Source organism: Motacilla alba, chromosome 5 (assembly GCF_015832195.1).
Source record: "Motacilla alba alba isolate MOTALB_02 chromosome 5, Motacilla_alba_V1.0_pri, whole genome shotgun sequence".
Taxonomy (NCBI): Eukaryota; Metazoa; Chordata; class Aves; order Passeriformes; family Motacillidae; genus Motacilla; species Motacilla alba.
The window spans coordinates 46,889,993-46,915,152 of NC_052020.1; the positions used below are offsets into that span (position 1 = coordinate 46,889,993).

The 25,160-nt window shown below is 37.3% G+C and overlaps 1 protein-coding gene across 8 annotated transcripts in view; it reads left to right on the forward strand.

Moving 5' to 3' along the window:
- UNC79 (unc-79 homolog, NALCN channel complex subunit) overlaps window positions 1-25,160 on the forward strand; it is a 106,815-nt gene that overhangs the window by 74,495 nt on the left and 7,160 nt on the right. For 7 of the 8 annotated variants that reach the window (XM_038138599.1, XM_038138602.1, XM_038138603.1 and 4 more), the window contains 12 exons: window positions 887-925; window positions 1,878-1,990; window positions 2,075-2,160; window positions 2,993-3,166; window positions 4,769-4,837; window positions 5,420-5,530; window positions 10,970-11,074; window positions 14,834-14,911; window positions 17,365-17,454; window positions 20,951-21,126; window positions 22,734-22,920; window positions 24,237-24,434. In XM_038138599.1, the coding sequence (XP_037994527.1) occupies window positions 887-925; window positions 1,878-1,990; window positions 2,075-2,160; window positions 2,993-3,166; window positions 4,769-4,837; window positions 5,420-5,530; window positions 10,970-11,074; window positions 14,834-14,911; window positions 17,365-17,454; window positions 20,951-21,126; window positions 22,734-22,920; window positions 24,237-24,434 (1,426 nt within the window). The remainder of the gene's footprint in view (window positions 1-886; window positions 926-1,877; window positions 1,991-2,074; window positions 2,161-2,992; window positions 3,167-4,768; window positions 4,838-5,419; window positions 5,531-10,969; window positions 11,075-14,833; window positions 14,912-17,364; window positions 17,455-20,950; window positions 21,127-22,733; window positions 22,921-24,236; window positions 24,435-25,160) is intronic. The other variant, XR_005257110.1, reaches the window with a different exon arrangement.

Here is a 25,160-nt window from a genome sequence, read left to right on the forward strand (position 1 = left end):
ATTGAAGATTAGATATAAAATAGTGTAGCTCTATGAACTTTTCCCTTAGACTTATCAATTTATACCATCTGAAATACTGATTTGCAGCAGGTTAAAATAAGAATTTTATTTTGTATATAAGAGATGCTTCCAGTGTCCATCTTTATGTTGGCTTTACAGTGTACAGCTTTTTGGTGGCTTTTGGTATTAAAGGTGTTTTGCTTTGATATTGTAAGCCCTGATTATATTTATTTACATGTCCTGCATATTGAAGTGCATGATTTTACTTTAAGATTGTGTTCAGTATTTTCACCACCGAATGTCCATATTTGGCTTTAAAGTCTATATTTAGGTACTAAAATAAATGACCTGATTTTTGAGAATACAACAGTTCTCATCTGACTTTGGAAGGGCTTGTAGGTAATTAGTGGTTTTGAAATTAGGCTAGTTATTTAGGTGCCAACTTCTGAAACTAGAAGCCTCAATTTAGAGGGCCAAGTAAAGAATTTTTGCTTAGTCTGTGTTGCTGCATTAATCGGAAACTATTCAGTCAGTAGGCAGCTTCTGGCAAACTTTTTTTCTCTCTAAAAAAGTTAGTTATCCATGATATGCTGTAGGGCAAAAACATTACTTCATTATCTTTGTGCTACTAGAGGGAGGCAAGATTTGTCTGTAGAGCAGTTGAGCATTAGTGAGACTGGAAGACTGAATAGAGTTTGTCATGCAAAGATGATTTTTCTGAATTTAGGTGCTCTTCAGAAGATCTTTATGTTAACATTTTAAATGCTCTCTAAAATTTGTGTGTGTTATTTATTTAAAATGGTACTTTATTGGCTTATTTAAAAATGAAACACACACACGCACTAAAAGCATATGAGCTTCAATTTCTTTTTTGTTTTTATTCCAGGTTGGCATCAAGTACCAGTTTTTCTAATCAAGCAGAAAGGTATGGTAGCAAAGGATACCTTGACAAAAGTGAAACAATCAATCTAAAGCATCATCTTCCCTGACCCTAAAAACAACTAAATTTAATTTTTAAAAATGTTATTTAATATTTGTGAGTAAAAAGAAAAAACTGCCCTTTATACTTATTTCAAATATCCTGTATTTTCTGGGGGTGAACAGGAGCCCATATTCATATATGTTAAAGCTGGAAAAAATCAGATTCAGATGCTGTTTGGTCTTCACAATTTCAGTGTAGCTTTTTCTAACTGGTTCTGTGTTCAGTATTTGTCTTGATAAACTGTCTCCATAAATTCAATCAAGTGAGTCCTCCTTGGCCATGGAGGATCCCTGGTAGTGATGCCTCATTATGTAAATCAGATGCTGAATAGGATAAATTCATTTTATGAAGCTGTAAAGCATGTTAAGATGTGCAATTTATGAGTAAATAGATAATACTTAGGCTTTTAAAATTAAACCATCCATTTGTGAATGATTAGGGAGTACTTCATCTTTTGAAGGAAACTGCAAGAGGCAAATGAATATTATAATGTTTTTGTTTACCTGTTGTTCATGGGCTTTATGAAAAGCCAGGAACCTTATTATGTGTCACTGAAATACACAAAGTGAGAGGAGGATTATATTTCAAATTCAGATGACTCACAAATAAAACTTTGTGGAGAACCAGGAAAAATACAGGTATTTATTGAGACAAATACTTTAAGTATGTGTATGTAATTTTTTCATCTATTCATAGTTGAGCTCAAGTCATAAAATCAACATGCTGTACTTTTTTTCAGGATCAGAACACTTCTGGTTTTTGAGTGTCTCACTCATAACTGAACAATTCCATAATTAAAATGAATAGCATCACTTTTATTTCCTCCATGTAGTCAGCAATGACAAGTGTTTAATCTGCAATGCAGTTTTTGTCTTCTTTTCTTTTCCCTTTTCAGCATGATGATCCCTGGAAACGCTGCAGGTGTGGCCAAGCAGTTCCTTCGCTGTGTGTTCCATCAGCTGGCTCCCAATGGCATCTTCCCTCAGCTCTTCCAGAGCATTATTAAAGGTAATGTGCAATGCCTGAGTGTATTTCTGACCCTCAGTTTCCTCTGTATGAACAGCCAGTGCAAGAATGTAATTCAAATTTCAGATGGAAGCTTCTTACGGACCTTAGCTACATCTCTGATGGACTTCAGTGAGCTGAGTTCCATCGCTGCTCTGAACCAGCTGTTAGAGGTATGTTGATAATTGGCTGTGTTAATGATGCTAATTTTATTAGCATTATCAGAGTAATTTCTCCTCATTCGAGTTCAAACTTGCTTCATCAAAACCACTGAATTTTTGTTTTGTCCTTCCTGGAAATAATTAGCCTGTCCTCATCACTGGTAGTGTGAGGATCAGTGCCATTTTTTCCCCAAGCACTGCTTTATGTTTTCAGAAGCATTTATCTTCATACATCTCAGTTCTCCCTCTCATTTTATCTGATGACAGTTTCTCTTTAGTATTGCAAATATCTATTGCCTGCCTTTCACTGACTGCCTTCTATGCAGCTGGCTTATTTCTACTGTGCCATTTTTCCTCCTGCTAGAACTAGTCCCTTGCATGTGTCCTGTTCTTCCAAGAACATGGCAATTGCCTCATACAAGATGTTGGCATCACTTTAAAACTGTTCATGTCTTTTCAGGCCTCACCCTAGGACACAAGCCACAAAAGCATACATGGTCTATGGAACATTAATGAACATATCTTCTTTGAAACTGTCTAAAGGAAAATATGAAAAATCTGCTGCTGAATACTTTTTGCTTTTTCTACTGCCATGCCAGTCTAAGCAGATTATGAGTTAGGACCCTGCTTATAACATTTAGGCTCAAAATCTTTTGGTCAGTACTTTAGGAACTGCTAGACTAACTTACACAGCTCAAATTCCCAGCACAACACTATCATTAACATAATAGAAAAAGTATGCAGTATTTGGTCTCAACAAATTAACCTCAGCACTTCCAAATGCCATGTCAGGGACCATTTCTGCTCGTGTATGATTGTTCACAGTTCTTCTTTCGTTTCCCAGGGTTTGAACAACAAAAAGAATTTGCCAGCAGGGGGTGCAATGCTACGCTGTTTGGAAAACATTGCTACTTTTATGGAAGCCTTGCCGATGGATTCCCCCAGCAACCTCTGGACCACAATTAGTAATCAGTTTCAGACCTTCCTTACTAAACTCCCGTGTGTTTTGCCTCTGAAGGTATGATGTGTGGACATCTGAAACAAGCTATATTGCCATTGGTCAGAATGTACTGAAACTGTGCATCAACTGTGGATAACCAATCAGAGTGGGTTGTTGTGAATGTTTCCTAATGATTCAGCTGATGTTTCCAGAGGACTGTATTTATTGTATCTCTGATCCATCCCTTTAATTATGTTTAATGTGGGTAACAACAGCAACTCTGACTGGAATACTTTCCTTTCTCCTGCGCATTTTCTGTGTCCTGTCTCTGTCAGATTAGAATACTGCATTTGAGGGAGTAAGTATTTAGACAATGAAAATCCATCTGGTTTTAACTGTTGAAACTAAATAAAACTCTTAAGAAGAGCAGCACCACCTAATTAGTTTGCTGAAAGTACACAGTAGTCAGACAGGCAGAGGGAACTGAGACTGCTGGGCTTTGGGCCTGGCCTGTTTGGCTGATCAGGTTCTAGTTCTGATTGTAATGGAATATTGTTAGAGAAACTGAATGCAGAAGCTCTGGGCTCTGATTTATCAGAGCTCAGAAGACATACAGCAGGATCTTATCTCCTGGTGTGTTTATTTCAGCAAACACAGTAAAAACAACTGAGTCCTTCCAGTAGACTCCAGTAAATTAATTGGAATTCTGATACAGTTGATCTATTTGCTATGGTGTGAATGAACCCAATGGTAATTTTTTCTATCCAAAGCAGCGTTGTTCCGTATAGGCTGAGGGATCCAAAATCTAAATCTGTGACTGATAACATTGTCTTTTAAATTGGTTGTCATCACCTAGCTACATGAATGATGTTAAATTCCTTGGCACTATTATGCAATAGTCAGATCTTGAAACATCTTTAGATTTTGGTAAATTGTGGCATTATCCTTCACCACTTACAAAGACAAACAGGCAATAACCATTCCCTCTGTGTACTAGCCACCTCAATCTGCTGCATCTTATGTAACTGAAATAAATAAAAAGAAATTTATATTAGTGGTTCCAACTGCATATCCACCATTCACAGAACCTTTAGGTGGAAGGTTTACTGTGATTTCCCTTCTATTCATGGGAGGTATTATTAGTGATACAAGTAAAGCAATTGCTTGCTTCTGAACTTTCAATCTCCTATTCTTTTCTTTAGGGCCGTAGGGGACACTTTGATATGTGTCCCCTACGGCAGGGGTGAGCAGGGGTGAGGCAAGACAATGAATTGATCGTGAAAAGTCCATTCTGTGCTGTAACCTGTGTGATTTACTCGAAATAAAGATTACATTATAAGGAACAACTTAAGGAATCTGAAACAGCTGCTGCCAGGGCATATTCCAATGTTACAGCTTGTGAGATGTCTTAATATGTGAGGGAAAATATCATAGAACAGGACAAGTGCAGACATATAAAATAAGGTTGATGGTGTGCACCTATGCTGTGTATGTTACCACTGAAGGGGCAGATTGTCTTCAAGAATAAGCCAGTTTAGAGAAAGTTGTTCAAAATCAATCATCAGGGATAATTTTTCAGACTTGTAAGTTATTCATAGCTGCTACCACTATAAGCAATATATGTACACAGAAAGGCACTAACGTCTTTTCTTTTTCTCTTTTGCCTTCAAATATGTTCAGTGTTCTTTAGACTCCAGTTTAAGAATCATGATTTGCTTGTTGAAGATACCTACCACTAGTGCCACCAGGGTAAGTTCCAAGAAGACTGACTTCTATTGCCTCAGATATAGCCAGTCTGTGCAATTGTATGGATGTGTTAATTTCCCCTGGCTAGGAAAGCATTATATATAAGCATAAAATTGTGCAGCCCAATACTGTTAGGAGAATGATAAGAGCTTTGGAATCTAGGTTACAGTAAAGTGGGGGTAGAATTACATTCTTGTGTGGGTGTGAATGTATATCTTCTTAAAGATTTGATGTTCTCTTTTTTCTCTCCTTTTTTTTTTTAAAAAAAAAAAAAAGTAATGAGCTTCCTTAGACGTTTTTCAGTACAATTCCACTGAAGTCAGTGAGGTTTTCCTGCATAAACTGTTCAGAATCTCTTATAAACACTGTGTCGCAAGTGAAACTATTTTCTAACTTTTTGTTTCTAACTTCTGACAGAAGCATGAAGGCATATGATACAGCTGTTTGACCAAAACAGTGTGAATCTCAGGCAGATAGCCTCTGAGCTAAAAATAATGCTGTTCCGTTCAGGCGCTTCAGAGTTGGAATGCTTCTTTGCTTTTTTGGGCAACGAGTTATTGATTTCTGTAACACATGTCATTGCAGAGTCTTCTGGAACCTTTTTCAAAATTACTGAGTTTTGTAATTCAGAATGCTGTCTTCACTCTGGCCTACCTGGTGGAGCTATGTGGTTTGTGCTACCGAGCTTTCACAAAGGTAACAGTGACACTGTATCTTCCTTTAGGGACAAGTGAAAATAAGACAAAGTAGTGCTTCCCACAAGTAGTTTGGAAGTAAAGATGGAATCAGTATCAAATTTCAGGCATGTCAACCGTTTTAACACAGTTTGGTTAATCAAACAGTGATCATGGTTCAGTGCCTTTTAATAATGCTAAGTTTTACATTCACAGTAAAGACACAGATGATGGGAACCTGCTGCAGATGTTGCTCAGAAAAATGTTTTCATGTGACTTTGGGACTTGGAAATTTTTTTCTCATATTGATAAGATACCTGGTATTCATGCATCACTTAAAATGTCTGTACGGTCATATCTTTCCTAGTGCACTTGTTTAGCCATTCACACTTGTGAGTAAAAGCTTAAATATTCCTGGTAGTGCCTTTTGAGAGCACAGCTGTGAGGGGAAGCAGTAGACAACTAACTAAAGGGGAAGACTCCAAGTTAGGAGCTTTCCATCATAGGTCCTGTTCATTCTGTAATTGGGTATTTTTCTTTGGCAGGCATGGCTGTTGCTGTGTAAAAAAGAGAACAGTATATGTACACTTTTAAAAAGTTTTTAAGATTCCTGGATGAAAGCTATGCTTTAGAAATAACAGTTACTGCTCGGGTTCATTTTTGTAGTTATCGGTGAGAAGTTTAACAACAAAAAAGCAATTGAACCCATGATGATATATACTCCATTACCTAGATTATCAAGGTACTGAGCAAAAATGTTGCTTTAGCCACTAAGTGCGCAGTTTTCCATCCTTGCTACATTTGTCAGAACAGTTATTAATCCTCAGGAAACATTCTAAGTAGCTACATGATTTTCTATTTTGATAATGTACAACTGGGACATGTATTCTTTGAGTCTTGTTAAGACTTAAAATATCACTGTACAAACAGTGAAGAAGAAATGATGAAAACAATGACACTCTCATAGAAAACCTGCACCACAAGAAAATAAGAAGCATTTTTACAAAATGTAATGGTTTGAAGCATTAAATAGAAATTAACAGTATGTTTAATGACAGCAAGCAAGTTCTAGCTTTTTGTCTAATTTGAAAGAGAAGAGTTTATGCAATAGAATTATCCTGAATACAGAAGAGATTGCCTAGCTTTTGGAATTATTTTGAGTTGTATCTATAGTTAATGCCTTGGACAATGCAAAGTGAGTAAAATGTTAGCTTGAAGTCTAGTAATGTTTTTTTTTTCTCATTGAAACAGAAAGCCTCATTTAAAACTGAAGCAAAGATACCCCTCTTGCATTTGCGGTCTTATCAGAGTGTTTCATGTATCTGCTAAAGCAAATTGTGACCTACAGGAAATTGTTCACTTTCCTCAGGCTCTGCAGTTTCAGAAAACTGTAGTTAAAGCCATGGTGTTAGAAAACCCACACGTGTTTCTTGCATGCTTCCTGGTTGATTGTTCTATTAATGTAGTGAATACTTAATTGCACACAGGAAGCTTGGATTATTACAGTGCTTGGTAAAATCTTCTTGATTTAGTTTAATGCAACCTGATGACCCAGAAATGGAAGCATTAGTGAATGTTCTGCATTGTATAGCTACAAAATAGTTAATTTAGTGGAACTCCACACTGCATTATCTTTGCTATTTCTGAAAGCTTACCGTAGTTTTGCCTTAGAAGTGTCAAATTAATGACTGCTGTTAGAAAAAACACCAAATCAGTTATGATGTCTATGTTTCTCTACAGTGGAAGTCACTGTATGTAAATAAGAGTGTTGTGGTTGAGGACCACATAGAAGTGAATTCCAGAAGGAATATAATTGTGATCATTGAAACTATTCAAATGTAATTGCTTGTTTTGCAACTTTGAGTGTGCTGACTGGAGCAAAACACAAACTTTCAGCTAAGCTGTGGATCATTCTTGTCTTTTCAAAGAGCAAGCTACTCTGACATGCACTTTGTAGAGGTCAGTGCTGTACAACCACTCCAAATCTTTTTTAGGAAAAAAGATTCAACGTTTTCCTAATAGCCTATGGCAGGAATATCTGAGTCTCTCTTTTCTTGGAGCCTGAAGACTCACATCAATCTGATATTTCCTTGTCTGAGTTTCTGTTCCAGGTCAGCAATTTGTTTCTTTCAGTGCCTTTGGAACTCTCAGTTGAGAGTACCATCTCTTCTGCAGATTGTAATCTTATCTTTAGTTTTCCTTTTAAGTGTCTTAAGGTCCTAAATGGACACTTTCTGGCTTTCTTATCTCTTAGAGCTGCAGAAGCTTGAACCTAAACTTAGCCTTTTGCTGGTGTTCTGTTGTCCCTTACTAAGTAAATGCAGAATGCCACATGATTTTGCTATTGAATCTTTTAAAGAATATTAAGAGGCAGATCTTTAGTATTTTTAATTACTGCAGTAGCAGCAGTGATAAAATAAAGATTTTTGCTTTATACTGGCTTACTTGGAGGATAGCAATCTCCATTAAAGATCCAAATTGATTCTTATTACTAAGTTTGGACCCTGAGGTACTATTAGAACTTCAGCAGTTTCATGTTCTCCTTGTTGATGTGTGGTTAGTCACAATTGCAAAGGTTGCAAAGCCATTTTCTGTATGGATACATAGACATGTGAGAGAGTTAATTTGGCTGAACAGTGGCTGAAGTAGTGTATTCCTGACACTTCTGGTATCAGATTTATACATGTGGCTCCTCTGGGTGTTATTCTCAAGGAGCAATGGCTTTGTGGCAGAATATAAAGTTTATACATATTTATCACCAGCAGGATGATAGAAATAAGTAGACTTGGGTAGGAAGGATACTTTGGACATTGACTTATATGTCATCACTCCTGACGTACAGTGCAGGAAGCAAGAGATCAGATGTCAAAAAATAATTTTGCCTGATTTTGCTCAATCTCTCTTCATCACATGTGCTTAACAAACTTTAGGAGTTTAGACTATGAGATAGGAGACTCCTTAGAGAAAGAGGCAGTTAGCAGTTGTATTATCCCTAAAGCCAAGAAAAGCTGGGGTTCATGAAGCCTATGCTTCCTTTCTAGTGTTCTGACAAAGCAATTTATTACGGCCCAATTTTATCTTGTATGGCATAGATGTATTGAAAGAATTCCATCTTCCTTCTTTTTCAGTCTATGTAGGCCCGACAGGAACTTCTATCCACTCTTTGAGGGGGATGTAAATGTCAACTGACTTGAGTGTGGCACTGTGTAGTGTTTGTGTCTCAGGTCTGGGAAGGCACTTGATGGTGAAAGGGACACTCTTCCTGGGGAATTCTAACAAGTAATCAGGATTTGTTTACACTGGGTATTTTGCACCATTCTGTTTCTCCATTCCCACTCAGAATATCATAGTGTCAGAGAAAGTTCAGTTAATGATAGCAAGAATGATCAAACAGTTGGAATTCCACATACAGAGCAACTAAATCAGAGTTCTTCGGTCTGAAAGAGCAGCAACTGATGGGAATGTGAGAGAGGTCTGCAAGGTCCCAGGTGATCCAGATAGGGATAGGTAATTTCATTCCTTTCCAGTGTAAAGAACATACTAAGTTTATAGGAACTAGTCAAAGCAAGTAAAGGGAAGTGATTCTTCAACAGTGTGGGACTTTTTACCATTTGTGCTAAATGTTGGCATGAGTCCCAGAGGTCAATGGACAGTTACATGGAAGAGAAATACACTGAGAATTTTGAATTGTACAGAAACCACACTGAGCTCAGAAGTTCCCTGAGCTGAAAAGAGTTGGTGACATTATACATGCTTGCCTTGTTCTTATTCTTCCTTTTGCTTCTGCTTATGGCCTTGTTGGAGATAACTTACTGAAGACATTTTTTCCCATCTGACCTCTCCTGGATATTCTTATATTGTATATTTTTTATCAGAGCCCCACTCATGCATGTGGAATGTGTGACTTTTGAATATTTGTCCCCTCAAGAAATGGTTTCATAATACAGCTGATTCTGGAGTGCTAGCTTCCTGCAAGCTTAGCTGCCCAGACTGCAGCAGTATAGTCAGACGAGGACAAGGACTGCAGTTTGGGACCTATTCTGTCATCTAAATGTGTTATCTGTCTGCACACTCCATGTGATTGGAGAGGCAACTAGGAGCTTGAAGTACGGTCTCTTGATGCACAGACTGGTGTCCTAACTTCCATGGAATACACACCATTCTGTTGTTTTGGCACCTTCTCTCAGATCAAGGCCTGATATTTAAAATCTGTTTTCATTCAGAGATATGTGGGTGCTGTGGGAGGCATGCACTGCTGCTGCAAGCTTTGTTAGACAGAATGCCACACAGCTGCTGTGGGGACAGCAGTCCTCTGAAGAGGAACACTGGTGACTGCTTGGTCTGCTGCAACAGAAGTTCACTCTCACTTTCAGCTTCCCCTGTGAGCAGCTGGAGGTGGCCTTCAAATTGTCTCTCACTAATTTACCTCATTAAACTTCTCTGAGGAAGAGACAAATAATCCCATTTTACAGATTTTGTGGAGAAACTGAGGCCCTGACTGAGTAGAAATTTTCACACATTTAACTTAAGTGAGCCGAAAAGCGCATGGGATTTACAAGATGGAGGATACCAGGTTTTAGATTTTTAAGCATACTTTGGATATGCTCTCATTATTAGACCATTTATTTCCTCTCTAATGGTTGTCTGAAATAGAGCATGGCACTTCTGCTTATCAAAATTCTTGAGTTGCTGTGGTCAGTAACAAGTTATGGATTTGTTTCATGTTTTTATCTTATTGTCTAAAGTTGGAGAATGTCAAAGTAAGATGTATAACAAGGTCATCTTATCTCTTGTACCTCCTTGCTGACTCAGCCCTACAACTCTATTCTTAGACTTCTGTGTTCTAATCTCCACTGGCTGATTTCCCCCTATGTTTTAAAGTGTTTCTGTTGTAGCAGCTGTAGCCAAGACTGTTTTTATTGTGGAAGTGGAAAAGTACTGCCAGTCTAATGAGTGGAAATAGATGGTCCAAGCAGCTGTAGTGGAGGCACTCTTTTGTCTAAGGGGAATAACAGAGAGTATGTGAAATGTAGACTCTTTTTGGCAGCTTCAGTGAAAGAATAATGCTAAACACTCTGCCAGTTTTGTTCTTCTGTGTAATTTCTTACTGCTTTCCTCTTTTGTCTTTTCATGGGACTACTTAATGAAAGCTGTGTTTGCATACCTGGGTCTTAAAACTATTTTATAAAATCTGTCTGTATTTCATGTGTGAAATACTAAATTTGGGATATAATGTCTGACAAAACAGCAAAGAAAAAATCACCTTCATTGATGTCCATTAAGTCTGTAGAATTATATAAATTATGAGTGATTGTTGGCTTTTTTTTTTTTAGACAGCAGGAACTGGTACATTTTTGTAATTTTGTTATTCTCAAACTTAGGTAAAAAGTATCTTTATGGTTTACTAGTGGCTGTCAGTGAATTTCAGGGTATTCATAATTCTGTGGGTTTTTTTTTGCAGGAAAGGGACAAATTCTACTTGACACGCTGTGTTATATTGGAGTTACTGCAAGCACTCAAGTTGAAGTCACCCTTACCAGACATGAATCTGCTGCTGTTGGTGCAGGTACAGGAAATTCTGATGTAATTCTCATACTGATCCTGTCTTGGCCCAGGTTCAGGAGTGGGGCAGAGGCTGAAGAACTGAGTCCAGCATGGTTACAGAAAGTACCGGCAATGTCTGGGGAAGCAAGAACCTTTTAAATCCAAATCCAGTTGCATTTGTATGCATTGGTGCATAGATTTAGGTTTCTACATTAAAATTTAAGAAACTAAATTTGAAATCCAAATTTCTCACAATGATAATGACCTGTGCATCACTGCTGATGTGTTGAAGATCACAGAATATATCTTGACTTGGAAGGGACACATAAGGTTTGAGTCCATTGAGTTTTATATCATGTCCTGTTGGGGCAGCTGCCCCTGGTGTCGCCTTTTCTTTGTATCCTAGCCTCAAACCCTGTCACCAGCTTGTGTGGGAAGGGCTGCTAGTTGATCATGGGTCACAACTCAGTTTCTGGCAGTGAGCTTGTCTCCAATTCCTGAAGGCCATTTTCTTTTGACCTGTAGTTTTCCAGTAATGAATACATTGACAATATTTCTGCTGCTTTCATTCTGTGGAGGCACGCTAGTCAAGCTGCCATTGGAAAATATGAGGAAATAAGATACAGGCTTATGAAAACTTCTGCCTCCAAGAAGACAAGTGTGGCACAGTTTGGCATCACAAGCCTGTCACCAAAACAATTTGCTGAAGTCCATCAAATGTAATCACAAGCAGTGGGCTCATTGTTACAATGAGATAACAATGATATGTTAGGAACTTAAATTTAGTAACTTAAAATTATAGGGGACCAGCATAACAGCACTTCATAAGGTCCAGGTGAGTGTTTATTACATAGATCTCCCATAATGCTCCCAGCATCACAGCTCCATTAACTTTTTCCCTTCCCATGATGGGTCAAAGCTTCATGTAGCTTAGTATGGACTGATTTTCTTTTGAGTACTGGTACATTACTCATAGTATGTAAGTGATTGCCAGTTGACAGAGAAATAATACTGACAAATGAAATAATATGTCAGTTAGGATAACTCTGAAAACAATTATGCCATCAGTGTTAGGGGAAGAAGTTGGGAAGGGAAGAATAACATGTTTGTTTTTTTTTTCTTTTGATGCTTAAGAGTTGTTTTTTAAAATCCATTTAAGTTAAAAGTACAAGTTTGTCTTTTTGTTGTTGTTGTTGTTGTTAATTATTATTAAATGCAAACTTACTTTTTCAGTCCCAGTCAATACCATCAAATAACAACCAGCTGTCTTACAGCTGCAGTGATGGACCTTGATACCATGTACATTTTTTTTTGTTGTTGACTTGAACTGATTTTTCTTGTAGTACTGAATAAAGCAATTATTCTGCATTACTCCAATAGTTCAGTCCTGTGGCTACCACAAAGCGTGACAATCCTCTAGTCTAGTCCTTCCTGAATTTGTCATTTGAGAATGCAAACAGGCCACATCAATTTTGGCAGTGGGGCTTAACTGATTTACACTTGATCTTCACGTTGAATCAATTGCCTGAGAGACCCAGTAAGCAAAACTCTCTTACATTACCTTATCTCTTAAAGATAAAATGGTATTTGCCTGGGTTTTCCTCCTAGCACTGTTCCCATATGCTGTATTCACTTTGGGATGTATTCATACCTTACACAACAGCATCTAATGTGGATATAAATGTCTTTTATGATGTCTCTCTTTCAGAGGCTGATGAAGTGATTCATATTTCCTGCTATCCAAAGCAGCCAGCTTCTGTTTTTATGCAGTCAGCGGTGAAGAATAGATGTTGTATTCAGACCATCTGCCATAGATGCCTACTGGAGGCATGATGACTGCTTCTCCCATTGACTGTAAATTGGCAGCTCTCAGTAGTATGTGGTCTGAATCACTCAATGGCCTCTGGAATTGCAATACCATAGTAACCACTAAGCCCATCCTTAACACCACTTAATTTAAGAAATCTACCAGTAAAAATGCATATGTCTCTTATTTTTAAAATATTCTCTGGTGCCATTAATAGAATTAAGGGATTGGTTCACCTCTTTACCATACAAAGCCACTTCAATATTAATTCAAATTGTATGCTTTTGAATGAATAAAGACATAGCAGAGTTAACACAGCACCAAACGGAAATGGTTTTAATTTCCAACAGTCATGTCTCCTTGGACATGTTAGCCTGTATGCAAGATTCTATACAGACAGTGCACACAGAATACAGAGATTCTGTCAAACTGTTCCAGATAACAAAGGAGCTATGAGCACTTTAATTTAATGATAGATCAGTCGTGGGCTGACTAACAAAGGAGTTCCTAGAAAGGTACATTTGACGCCCACGTTTATCCAGATTACATAGTGCCATCAGTGTCACTGGTGACATTAAGGCTAAGATGAGAGTTAACTTTGTCCCACTTTACAAAGAATGAGAATTTTTAACCAGATCACTCCAATCTTTGCATAGGTGTCGTGGATAGTAAAGGGTACAGAAAGACTGTCTTCTTGATTTGTCCTAGCAAATGAAAGCCATCATGTACATGCTGCTGTTCCATGGGTTTCCATAGGAACTGCTTCTTCACACAGCATTTTGTTTCCCAGTACTTTTCTGCTGCTCACATTTCATCAGCACACATCTTCAGGATTTCCGTTGACTTCAAATTGTACTGGTCTCTCTTTAGAATTTGCTTGTTCAGTCAGTCTCTAAGATTCAGTGTACCTGATCTGTTTTATTGTAAAGCTTGTGGAAGTGTAAGAGTAAATTCTAGGGCTGTAAAGGATATTTTGAAATACTTTCATGAAGAGCAGTCAGTCATTGAGAATTCTGCTAACATATATGCATTAGACAACCATAAAATATGGTAGTCAATATCTGTCTCAGTTTGTGAAAGTACTATGGTATCAACTATTTTTTTAATCAGAAGGAAGATTAAGGCTTAGACCTTATTTGACAGTTATTTTTCTGTCTGGTCTTTCTTGGAAAGTTACACTGCATCACTGTGGACAAAATTGTTCAAGTGCAGATATAATGTTAGGACAAGAAGTTGGAGGAACAGGCAAATCATTTGCAGGTGTCTAATGCATCATTGAAGTTTATAATGATTAAACAACGGCATTAGCAAGTTTAATGTATGAATGATGTGGACACTGGAGATTTTAGGTCAAGGGGTTTAGAAATAAAAAGAAACAAGAAAAACGGTAAAATAAAAGCATAAGAAAAGCAATGTGAGATATTCTACTGTAATAGCATGACACTGACCATGTCTCAGAAACAGCTTGTTTATGTTGTATTGTGCAGAAGTTATACCACACCATACTAGTTGTCAACTTCAAAACTCTTCATATAATTCATCATTGTAGAACTTCAGTGTTGTGTTATAATATCACAGTGAAGAATGTGGCATCCTGCCTTATCCCTCTCTATCATGGTTTGCTCTATAATGAGAGGAACGTTTGATAAATGGAAGAAATAGCAAATATATATTTTTTTTCATAAAGAAAGTCTGATTTGTTACACAATATTCTTCAAATTGCTTCTGCACTTCTGCACAACATATGTGTTAATTAAGTACATTAAAGTCAGATTTTTTTCAATAAAATTATCTCATTTATAATGATGAGTTAAGTAGGTTGTTTATAAAGAAAGAGATCTCTAAAGGCAAATTACTATGAATAAAAGCAAGAAGAGATCTGAACTGATTTTAATGAAGTAATGAATAAATTATTAGTGTCTTCAGGTTCCTCAAAAAATAATTGAAAATAACTTGTCTTTAATTTCTTCTTAGTTTGTTTGTGCAGATGCTGGAACAAAACTAGCTGAGTCAACAATCTTACATAAACAGATGATTGCCTCAATGCCTGGAGTAAGTACTGAACCAAAGTCCATTTTTTAGTTCTGTTGTTCTGATTTCTTTTTAAAAATACATCTTATTCAGCTTGCTTTGCTTCATTTTAATGCTCTTTTCTTTTCATTTCTCCTCTGATTGGCAAGATGGATTACAGACAGAGGTTGAGATGCTTCATTCTTTTTATTAACAGTGGAAAAGTTCTGAATTTGATGTTGCTTCCCTTGCTTTCACTGATAACCTTTAGTCATGTAACTGACTACAGTGGAACCTGTTTTTAAAAAGACAAATAAAAGATCTGTAATTCTCAGAAGGGAGCAGACCAGCTGAATGCATCAAAAAATGGTAGCAGGATGGAAAGCTACAAGCCTTTGCCTCCATTCTCACAAAAGATTGTCTGATTAAAGAAGGGAGTTAATGGTATTTTTCTAGTAATGTGTAAGTCATTAATCTATATCCTGCTGATGAGTGTAGCTAAATTACAAGTACTCCTTGCCCGGGCCCTGCACGTGCACCTGGTGAGTACGGGAGGAAGTAGCACAATGGGAGGTCCTGACTTGTTCCATGACACGTGATTGAGTACCCAAGCAGATGGAAGAGGGTTAGCCAAGGTTTGCTTTACAAGCTGAGTGAGGAAAACTTGTCTCCCTGTGTGTGTGTCAGCTTTAGGGATGACTTAACAGGATCTTTCCCATGTATCTTCTGAAGTGCATGATTTTTTAAATGCCAATCTTTAATAATACCTTTCCTCCCAACAGGATATTTTAATTTATACTTGCTTTGAATAGATAGACTAATACTGGTGTTACAAGGTGTGATAGGAACATGATCATTTCAGAAGAAAACATAGAAAATTAGGCTGCCTACTGCTTGCATAAAGCAGAATAGGTTGTTGGAGAGAAGTCTTGTGCAACTGAGCGTTTATTTTCAGAGACTGGAGTGTAGTCTCTTTCATAATTCTGTTATTCAATATTCTAGAACCCAGGTTGAATCCTTAGTGCGCATAAACGGGATGGAGGATATACTGACAGGGTTCCCAATGACCATATTTTACTGGGTTTTATTCTGTCATGGGACCTGAACAACATTTGAAAAGCCAGAAGGTGGCATAGTAAGGGAACATACAAAAATGAGGAGTGCCCAGGTCAGTTGTTTAAATATAGAATGCTAGCAGGTTTTCAAATTTCAGCCACTGAAACTCAACTGTGGCTTAATAGTTCTGTGACTAAAACTAAATGTAGTTAATTTATATGCTCAGATAGGATAATCAGCTTCTATGCTTCAGAATTCAGGTAATCAAAAAGAGGTCAAAGAACAGTAGTTTTCTTCTGTAAACTTTACTGCAGTGCTCTGCCCTGAGCCTATGACTTGGGATAAAGTAGATTTTGGTGACTTCAAAAAGATATCTAATTTAATAAGGTGATCACTTAGCCTCAAAAGTTAAGCATTTCTTTTACTTGGCCCCTAATAATGAGGCATCCATAGTTTCTGTTGAATTTAGGTAGCATTTTCTTCACCTCAGACTATTAACATATAAACAGAGGTTTATGTGCTACCTAGTGGGTTGGTAGCATCACCTTTGGAAAGCTTCCCTGCAGGTCTCTCTGATCTATTCAAAGCCCTTATTTAATCTGACAACTTTGTTCTGTTGACCGCTTTACACACCTCAGGCTCATCTTGTGCTTGCTGAGGGCCAGATTCACATTTCTCACTGTTCTAGGGAAAGGATTATGAAAATCTGTAGTGCACAAATACATCAAGCACCACCCTGAGTCCTTTGTTTTCCCTTTGAGATTGTTTTTGCTCTGGCACAGGTGGCTTCTCAATAAGCTTATACCTTTATGATCTAACTGGAGCACTGCATAGCTTAAGTGCCATTAAGATGCTGTATTTTGAATGCTTTTTCTTCAGGAATATACAAAAAATATCCATTAGTTTTTGTGTAAAGGAAAAAACATAATACATTTCAGTGATGTTCATTTTAGTGATGTTTACACATGAAAGACCTGAAGTTATTTAAACTGTTTCTCCATTGTGATTGATGTGAAATAAGGGCATCTGTGCCTGTGCCTGAATTTTGTTTTCTTTGATTGTAACTGATTGGTTCCAATTGCAGAAATGCTCAGCTGCTTGAAAAACTGAGCTGTTCAATTCTCATGAGTTTTTAAGACTTTGATTCTGGACCACTGTAAATTTCAGGATGACATGACAAGAATATTCTTGAAAGTTTCATCAGTTGATCTTTTATTGCTGTCATAGATAAGAGTATTTTATGATGCATGAAGAACTTACAGCAGCTGGGCTATCTTCTCATACTATAATCAGATAAGAGGATGTAACACAGTGAGAAGAAGAACATCAAAGAATACCTGTTCCTAATTATTCTAACTAAAAAGTAAAATAAAGAATTTGAGACAGACTAACTGTATTCTGGTGAAGCAAAACTTAAACTTATTTCTTTTATGTTTTAGTGTGGAACAGCAGCAATGGAATGCATGAGGCAGTATGTTGGGGAAGTGCTGGATTTCATTGCAGATATGCATACCTTAACCAAATTGAAGGTTGGTTCTGGCATATATTGATCTAAAGTGTATAAGTTTTTTTGACAAAAATATGTTTTTGTCAATAAGGAAACTGCCTGGGAGACACAGTAGGAAGTATGTGAGGGTGACTGACAAGTTTTTTTCTTTCTCTTGTAAAAAAATATTACTGCTGTTATAGATTAGAGACTTCTGTTTCATCAGTAAAAAGTAGCTTATGTGATGTTGTAATGGAGGCTGATTCTAATATCATGAGCACACAATAAAAATGCAGGCATGATTTTTCTGAAATTTTGATGAAAAGCAAATGTCATACCAAAGTCACTTTGAGAAGTAATTGTGTTTAATATAGCCCAGGGAAGAATAAAACTCTCTGCCTGTACAACTAAGTACACTCCTGTGGAGGAATCCTCTGTCTCTTATAGATACAAACAGACTCTTAAATTTATTGAAAGTTCAGAGGTAATTAAAATGCAGTAATTGACCTAAAAAAAGGGGGCATCCTTTTCCTAATGGATGCTGTGGTTTTCATTGTCAGGTTATATTCTGTTGAGGTGGGGAAAAACCAAATGGCTCTCACAGTTGTAGTCCAAACTGCATTTTGGTTTCTTTATATTAGTTGGATGACAAATTTTTAAGAGAAATGATAGGAAAACTTCTGTTAACATAAAATATTTTATTTAGGAATGCATTTCATAACAAGATCCTAGTAATCATTAGCTAATTAAAACCTAAAATTCCTGTTTCATGGAGGAGCTTCAAGTCCCTATTAAATTTCCTACAGAATGGAAATTCTCCAAGATATTTTGAAAAATAAGTAGCCTAAGTAACATTGCTGCTCTGAAGCTCATTTATGAAGCAATGAGATGAGAATTTTTACCCTACTAGTTTCTCACACACTCACTTGTTCACTGTCCCTCTGGCCCCTCAAACCCACCTTGTGTCCCAGAGGGGAAACCATATTGCATGTTAATAATACTTACCACAAAGGGAGAAGAATCCCAGCTAAACTGAAACTTGTGTCTTGAAACTCTCTGTAACTGTATTTTACTGGACAAAATATTCCTTTTCCTAAATTCTTACCCTGTTGGTCATTAATTCCTTTGAATTAAAAAAAAATAGTCTAAGGGAAGCAGCCTGTTATGCTGGAGTAGAAATTTATTTCAAAGCACAAAGTAATTAATCATCTGAAGTTGAATTGGATTGCCTTCCCACTCTATCCACTTAAGTTATTCAGCCATTTCTGTTAAAGTTCAGAATTGCTTTCAGAATAGGTAGGCAAATGAATCATAGATGAGGCAAGAGATACATCTGATTTGCTAGTTCTACAGGAAAAAGAATGAGGCTACCTGAAACCAGGAACGGGGAAAATTTGTTTATAAATACTTGCAGGTATCCTCTCTCTTGTGTAAAATGTTTCTGTAGAAAACTTTCTGTCATTTGGACTTTCTCCCTCTGCTCATCTCCCTTGAGCTGTAGTCTGATTTTTAGAATTGGTCTTACAGTGCTGAAGTCTGATGATTACTTTTTATCCTCAATGGGACTATTTATTTTTTAAAAAATCATGTATGGATATAGGTAGAACATGAACTAAAACTTGTACCTCTTTTTTCCTTTTCATGTTTTGAAATGGGACAAGAAGCTTCATAAATCAGTCATCTGGCCATTTACAACTAAGTCAGAAATTCCATGTTGTTTTGATTTAGCCACATAATACAGGAATCTGAGGACAAATTAGCATAATAGGAGAGTCAAATGTGACCATAATTTTATGTATTGCAAAGAATTAGCTTTTCTGTCTTATAAAATTAAAAGGCAGATTTTATTTAAACAGATAGAACTTACTTTGTGGTTTCAACATGTTTGAGAAAATATTTGTAAGCATTTCTAAGGTAACAAATAGTCAGAACTTCAAGCAAATTCACAACATCTAGGGTGATCTGCTCATCCTTAGCTGTGAGGATTCTGGGAATTTTAATGTTGCAGTCTCCTCTCACATCTGGATTTAAATTCTTGCAAGCTCATTTAATATATTTACTTATATTGCTTGGCTTTTATTAACAGAAGTGTTACTCCCTAGAAAATGAGACGTAAGATCATCCAGTGGTACAAGTTTTTTTTTGTGAGAAGTGTGTATTAGCAGCAGCATCTGGGGTTATAGCTAACAAAGAATCCTATATGACTTACGTGACCAGTAACAATCCCAACAGCAGAAGGTGGTTTTCAAATGTTGGTTTTCAAATTTGGAAATTTCTACTCTCTGTAGGAATTCAGAGAACAGACCTAGTTAAAGTTGTTTATTAATATCCAATGTCTTCTTTTGCGTCTCCAAGAATAATTTCTTTAAAACAGGCTAATTATCTTCAGTCCTGTATATTAGGAACTACTGCACTATAAAAAAGGTATAAATGTTAATTCTCAAGATAATCTCATTTCAGTGTACTGTTTCTGTTCAGTTTATTATGGTTTCTTTTTCCCTTTGAGATAATATCTTAAATGGTAAAGCTTGGCAGGATTTTATTTATAAAATTCCACCATTTTTGAAGATTTATATTATATCTGCCTGCATAGCTGTCTATCCTTTTTACCTGTCTGTATAAAAAAGTCATTAAATATTCATGCTGGTACACAGGGGTTTTTCTCTTGAAAGAGACTTTAAATTAAGTAAGTGCAATTTGAGAGTGTAAGTTTCTGTGGTCGGATACTGATCTGTTACAAAAGTATTATTGGTTCACTGATTTTTATCCTGTTATAATAATTGGATAACTGATGACCTGATTTTCTTGTGCAAAGCATATGGCTCTCCTTTTAAGCAAGCAAATGCAGTCAGCATGTGTTCTGTTATAGTCTACTACCAGAAGGTAATGCAAAGTTAGCTGAATAGAAATACAGAAGTATCTCAAGAAGCAGCAAGGAAACATCCCTTAAAGCTGGCAAAGCAGAATTAATTATCTTTGCAGGCATAAATATTGTAGTGTTTCTTGGTGAGAGGTTTGGCCATTTTCTTGCCAGAGCTTAAAGGCTTTTGTAACTGACTAGTGCAATATAGTCATATTGCTGGTGAATAAGTGAGAGGTTCTTTCTGAACATGTAAATGGGATACTGCACGTGGAAGGCATTTACTGCCCAGATGCTGTCTAGTTAAATGGTTGGAGTCTTTCGTTTTTACCTAAGCTCCCTGGATATGCAAGCATTAGTTTGTACTTATCAGCTGTTGAGTTTGCTGATACAAAAGCTGCCTATGCATTCTGCCCATTCATATTATGTCTTTATATTATTATATTATGGCCTCTTGGAATTGTGGCCCTCTGTGGAAAGATCTGCATCATACTGGTGTTACTAATATAGGAATTGGAGAATTTTTAAAGATTTGTTTCTGAGCTTTGTCTTGTAGACGCAGTTAGAGATCTTGGGAAGGAATTGGTAGAGGAGTGAAATAGAATATGCTGGTTTTTGGAAGAATTTAGTTCAAGCAAAATACTCTTTTTGGGTTGGAAATCATATCTTTGCCTTGCAGAGTCACATGAAGACTTGTTCTCAGCCACTGCATGAGGACACATTTGGTGGACATCTGAAAGTTGGTTTAGCTCAGATTGCTGCTATGGAAATCACCCGAGGGAACCACAGGGACAACAAAGCTGTGATCCGGTATTTGCCCTGGCTTTACCATCCTCCTTCAGCAATGCAACAAGGGTGAGAACACTTTTACACAAAATGGAATACTAAAATGAGTTGGAAATCTTCACAGAATTGTGTTTCTATTGCCAGATTCCATAGATAAGACCCACACTAAGAAATGGTGGCAGTGGGACATTGAAACAGCTGCTCAGCAGCTTCCTGATCCTTAACTGAGGAGTTTGTCAATATAATATTTGAAGTACATGCCAAAGGGGTAGTGGAGTTAACTCCAGGGGCTTGACTGGAGTAACACTGGAAATTAACTTGATTCTTGGTCTAGGTGCAGACAGTGAAAAGCACACAGGCACTTGATCAGTCCTAGAATTACAAAAAATATTCTCTGAATTATAGACAATACAAGGAAATGGCATTTGAAATTATGGAGTACAAATGAGTGAGAACTCTAAAGTTTAGGCCTATGATAAACTACTAAGTTCACCTGGCTGAAGTTAAGAAAAGAAATCTTGCTCAAGACATGTTTTGTGTCCCTTTTCACTGAGAGAAATCCTGATGTACAGTGTTTTATTTTCTAAAAAAAGGGGAGTACTGTCCCTTGTGTTACAGTGACAGCAAGTGACTTGTTTTGAGTGTAGGCAACTGGACTATGTTTCAACAAACCTGTGTTCCTGTCTCATCTTTGTCCCAGACTACCTGTCCAGGACTCTTGGGACTAAGCTGTTTAGGCTCCAGTCCTTTTAAATACATCTAAAATGCATGTGCATTTATGTGGAGCATGTCTGCTTTTGGAGTGCTTAAATCTTTGCACTTTAGTTTCTTACATGTGAAAAAAAAAGGAACACATGTTTTGAATTGAAAGTAATGAGTTACTTTAAGATCCTGAAGGGACTTGAGGAAGAGCATTGTATCAGATTTTATTAAAAACCAAAAATTAATGGAATGTGTCTTGGGTAATATGAGTCTTTGACAATGACATCAAATTAGAAACTAAAACCAGCAGGGAGAGTGGCCTAGTAAATAGTGATTTATTGATGGAAAATCAATTTTTTTTCCTGTGCTTATGAGTTCAAATGAGTATTTAGTCAGAGCTTGGAAGCAGTGAAGGGGCAGACAAGATGTCACCAGTAAAGGGCTCTTCCTTTTTAAATTATCTAGACACACTGCTTTGTAATTAGACACTGCACTGGACAAATACTTAATTGTCACAAAAAAGCATAGTCCCTGCCCTCAAAAACACAATCCAAATGTGCAAGGAGATGCCCAAGAACACAGAAATGAACTCTGCTTTACCAGTGGAGAGGTGGAACACAGTGGAGGTAAGGCAGCTGCATGGTGTCCGGGGCAGCTGAGAGGAGCATTCCCACTTGGGCAATCCTTCCCATCTGATGACATCTGTGTAAAAAAAATCATTCTGTATGGGAGAAATGAATCTTTGAATGCTTTAACCTTTTATAGAGACTGTTTCTTAGACCCACCAAATAGGTTCTATTGGACTTTTATGTGGTATGTCAAGACCACCAAGTTCTGTGTGGTTGGAATCTTCCCAATGATCTGTGTCTCCAGCACACTGAGACTGCATCTGCCAAATGTGCATAAGGAGACTCCATATTATGGGGAAAGCCAGAAAACTTAGTATCATTGTAAAATCTGCTCTTTCTTGACAGGCCCAAAGAGTTCATAGAATGTGTCTCACACATTCGTTTGCTGTCCTGGCTACTTCTGGGGTCTCTGACACACAATGTTGTCTGTCCAAATTCTCCATCATCTTGCATGCCTATTCCACTGGATGCAGGTTCACAAATTGCTGACCACCTTATTGTTATTCTGATTGGGTTTCCAGAGCAATCAAAGGTAAGGGATTATGTGTTTTAAGTAGAGATGTGTTTTATATTGGCCTTTTTGCAAACATTTATTTTTAGTAAGATAAAAGAAGGGGTAAAAGCTTAATAAAACCCAGGACCCAGGGAAAGAAATCTCTGTGCAGTTTTTCTTACATGCCTAGAAGACTGATGAAATTAGTACACTTAAGTTTGAGGTTTGGCTATTTCAAAATGTCTGAACACAGGAGTGAGGAAAGAAAAGCTGAATTCCAAATTGAAGCTTTAGCAGTGACCATCTCTGTAGCAAATCTCTCAGATAGTTATTTATTCTTATTGTATATTTGCACTGGATAGCATGTAAATAATTTTATGATCAAGATAATTACAAACAGTGATGATTCAAGCACAACTTTTTTCTTCAAGTTTTCAGGACAAGAAGAGTTATTACAGATTATAAGACATTTGGGACAGTAGTTTAACACAAATATAGCAGCAGTCTTTGACATCGACCAGGTTTTTATTAGTGACAGAAGCAGAATGATCACACATTTATCTTATACATAAAATATTCCTTTCTTTCCCTCCACCCTTGCCAAGACACTGGTGCTTCCCATCCATTTCCTTGGCCTTTTTTTTTGTTCTTTCAAATACCTCTTTCCAGTTACCAAGCAACCATTGCAATGTTTGGTGCAGTCATACTGCCACAGAGCATGAATCCCTCTTGCTCTTGCAAACTGAGAAAACATCTGTGACCAGAAGCATCTTTCTTGTAATGAAGTGGTTAATGTCCAGCAGTCCTGGAGGCTCAGACACTGTGATATATAACAAGGATTAGCAAGGAGCGATGCCTGAGTATGCAAAATGAATTCTCTTTCCTTGACTGTTTGCTTGTGACTATGAGCAGTCCCAGCAAAGCAGAAATGGATGGCAGATGTAAAATCATGTATTTTGTATGACAACTGTCCTCTCAGGTTCTGGAAGGCCAGAGCCTTCAGGCCTTCCACAGATTGCAGTGGAGATTTCCATGAAGAAAGTTTCAGAAATAGTCCTGAATACCTTTTTTGCAAAACTAACTTTCTTTTAAAGGGACTGACCTTAATGCCAGGCACTTAGATAGCATGGGGGCATATTTTCAAATGCAGTTTTTACAAATATAAACCCATTTTGTAAACATGGAAAAGATGTTATCAAGTGAACTTGACTTACTAGTTCCTAATGGGAGGGAAACATGGGAAAGTGAGGGGCAAAACTGCACAGCGGGACACGTGACAGGGAATGAAAGCCTCTGCACTGTATCCCAGTACAGTTATTTAAATAAACATTTTCTTCTATTTTCTGTTTTTACAGACATCTGTTCTGCACATGTGTTCCCTGTTCCATGCATTTATATTTGCTCAGCTCTGGACAGTGTATTGTGAACAAACAGCAGTAGCTCCGACAGTCCAGAATCAGAATGAATTTAGCTTCACAGCAATCCTCACAGCCCTGGAGTTCTGGAGCCGAGTGACACCGAGCATCCTGCAGCTAATGGCACATAACAAAGTGGTAAGTCAGGTGCTGCAGACACATTTAGTACAGATTAAACTCAGAGGAGGCTTGGCTCTGTTTCAGAGGAATACAACAGACTATGAATAACATCATAAAGTGACGTTGATGCTTTTGAGAAATTAAAGGGATAGCTAATGAGTGGTGATTTAACCTCACAGTGGGCCTGAAACAGCATCAGGAGCTTGAGTTGCTGCTTGTTGGATTAAGAGCTCCTTGCATCACGTCTTATTTTGCATATATTCCTGCTCTTAACTGTGGTCAGTTCTGACTCTGCCTTACAGCACAAATGAACTGTTCTAGGATAATTCTGTGGCTATCCATTTGGTTATTTTTTACCATGTGATGGTGGAAAAACATTCAACTGCAGACAATTGGCCACCCATAATTCATGGGTTACTCATCAAAAATAAGCTACATAAATATCTCTTGAAACATTTTTGGGTAATGAATGTCTGGAAGGAGGCATCTCTAGAGATAAGATTTAAAAGGGAAGTGTTCACTGTGCCCAAAAATCATCCATACCATTTGCTTGGAAATAACCTTTAAATATTTGTTTATCCCAAATAGTCTCTTCTGTTGGAGCAACTTTGTACAATAGGAACTCAGAGAGCTTCCAGCAGCCCCCTCATAGCTGCTCCTTTGCTTACCCTTGATGATGATTCTCTGTGCCTGCGGGCTTAGGGTTAAGCGCTTATTTCTGATGGGCAAGGCCTGTTGTGTTTC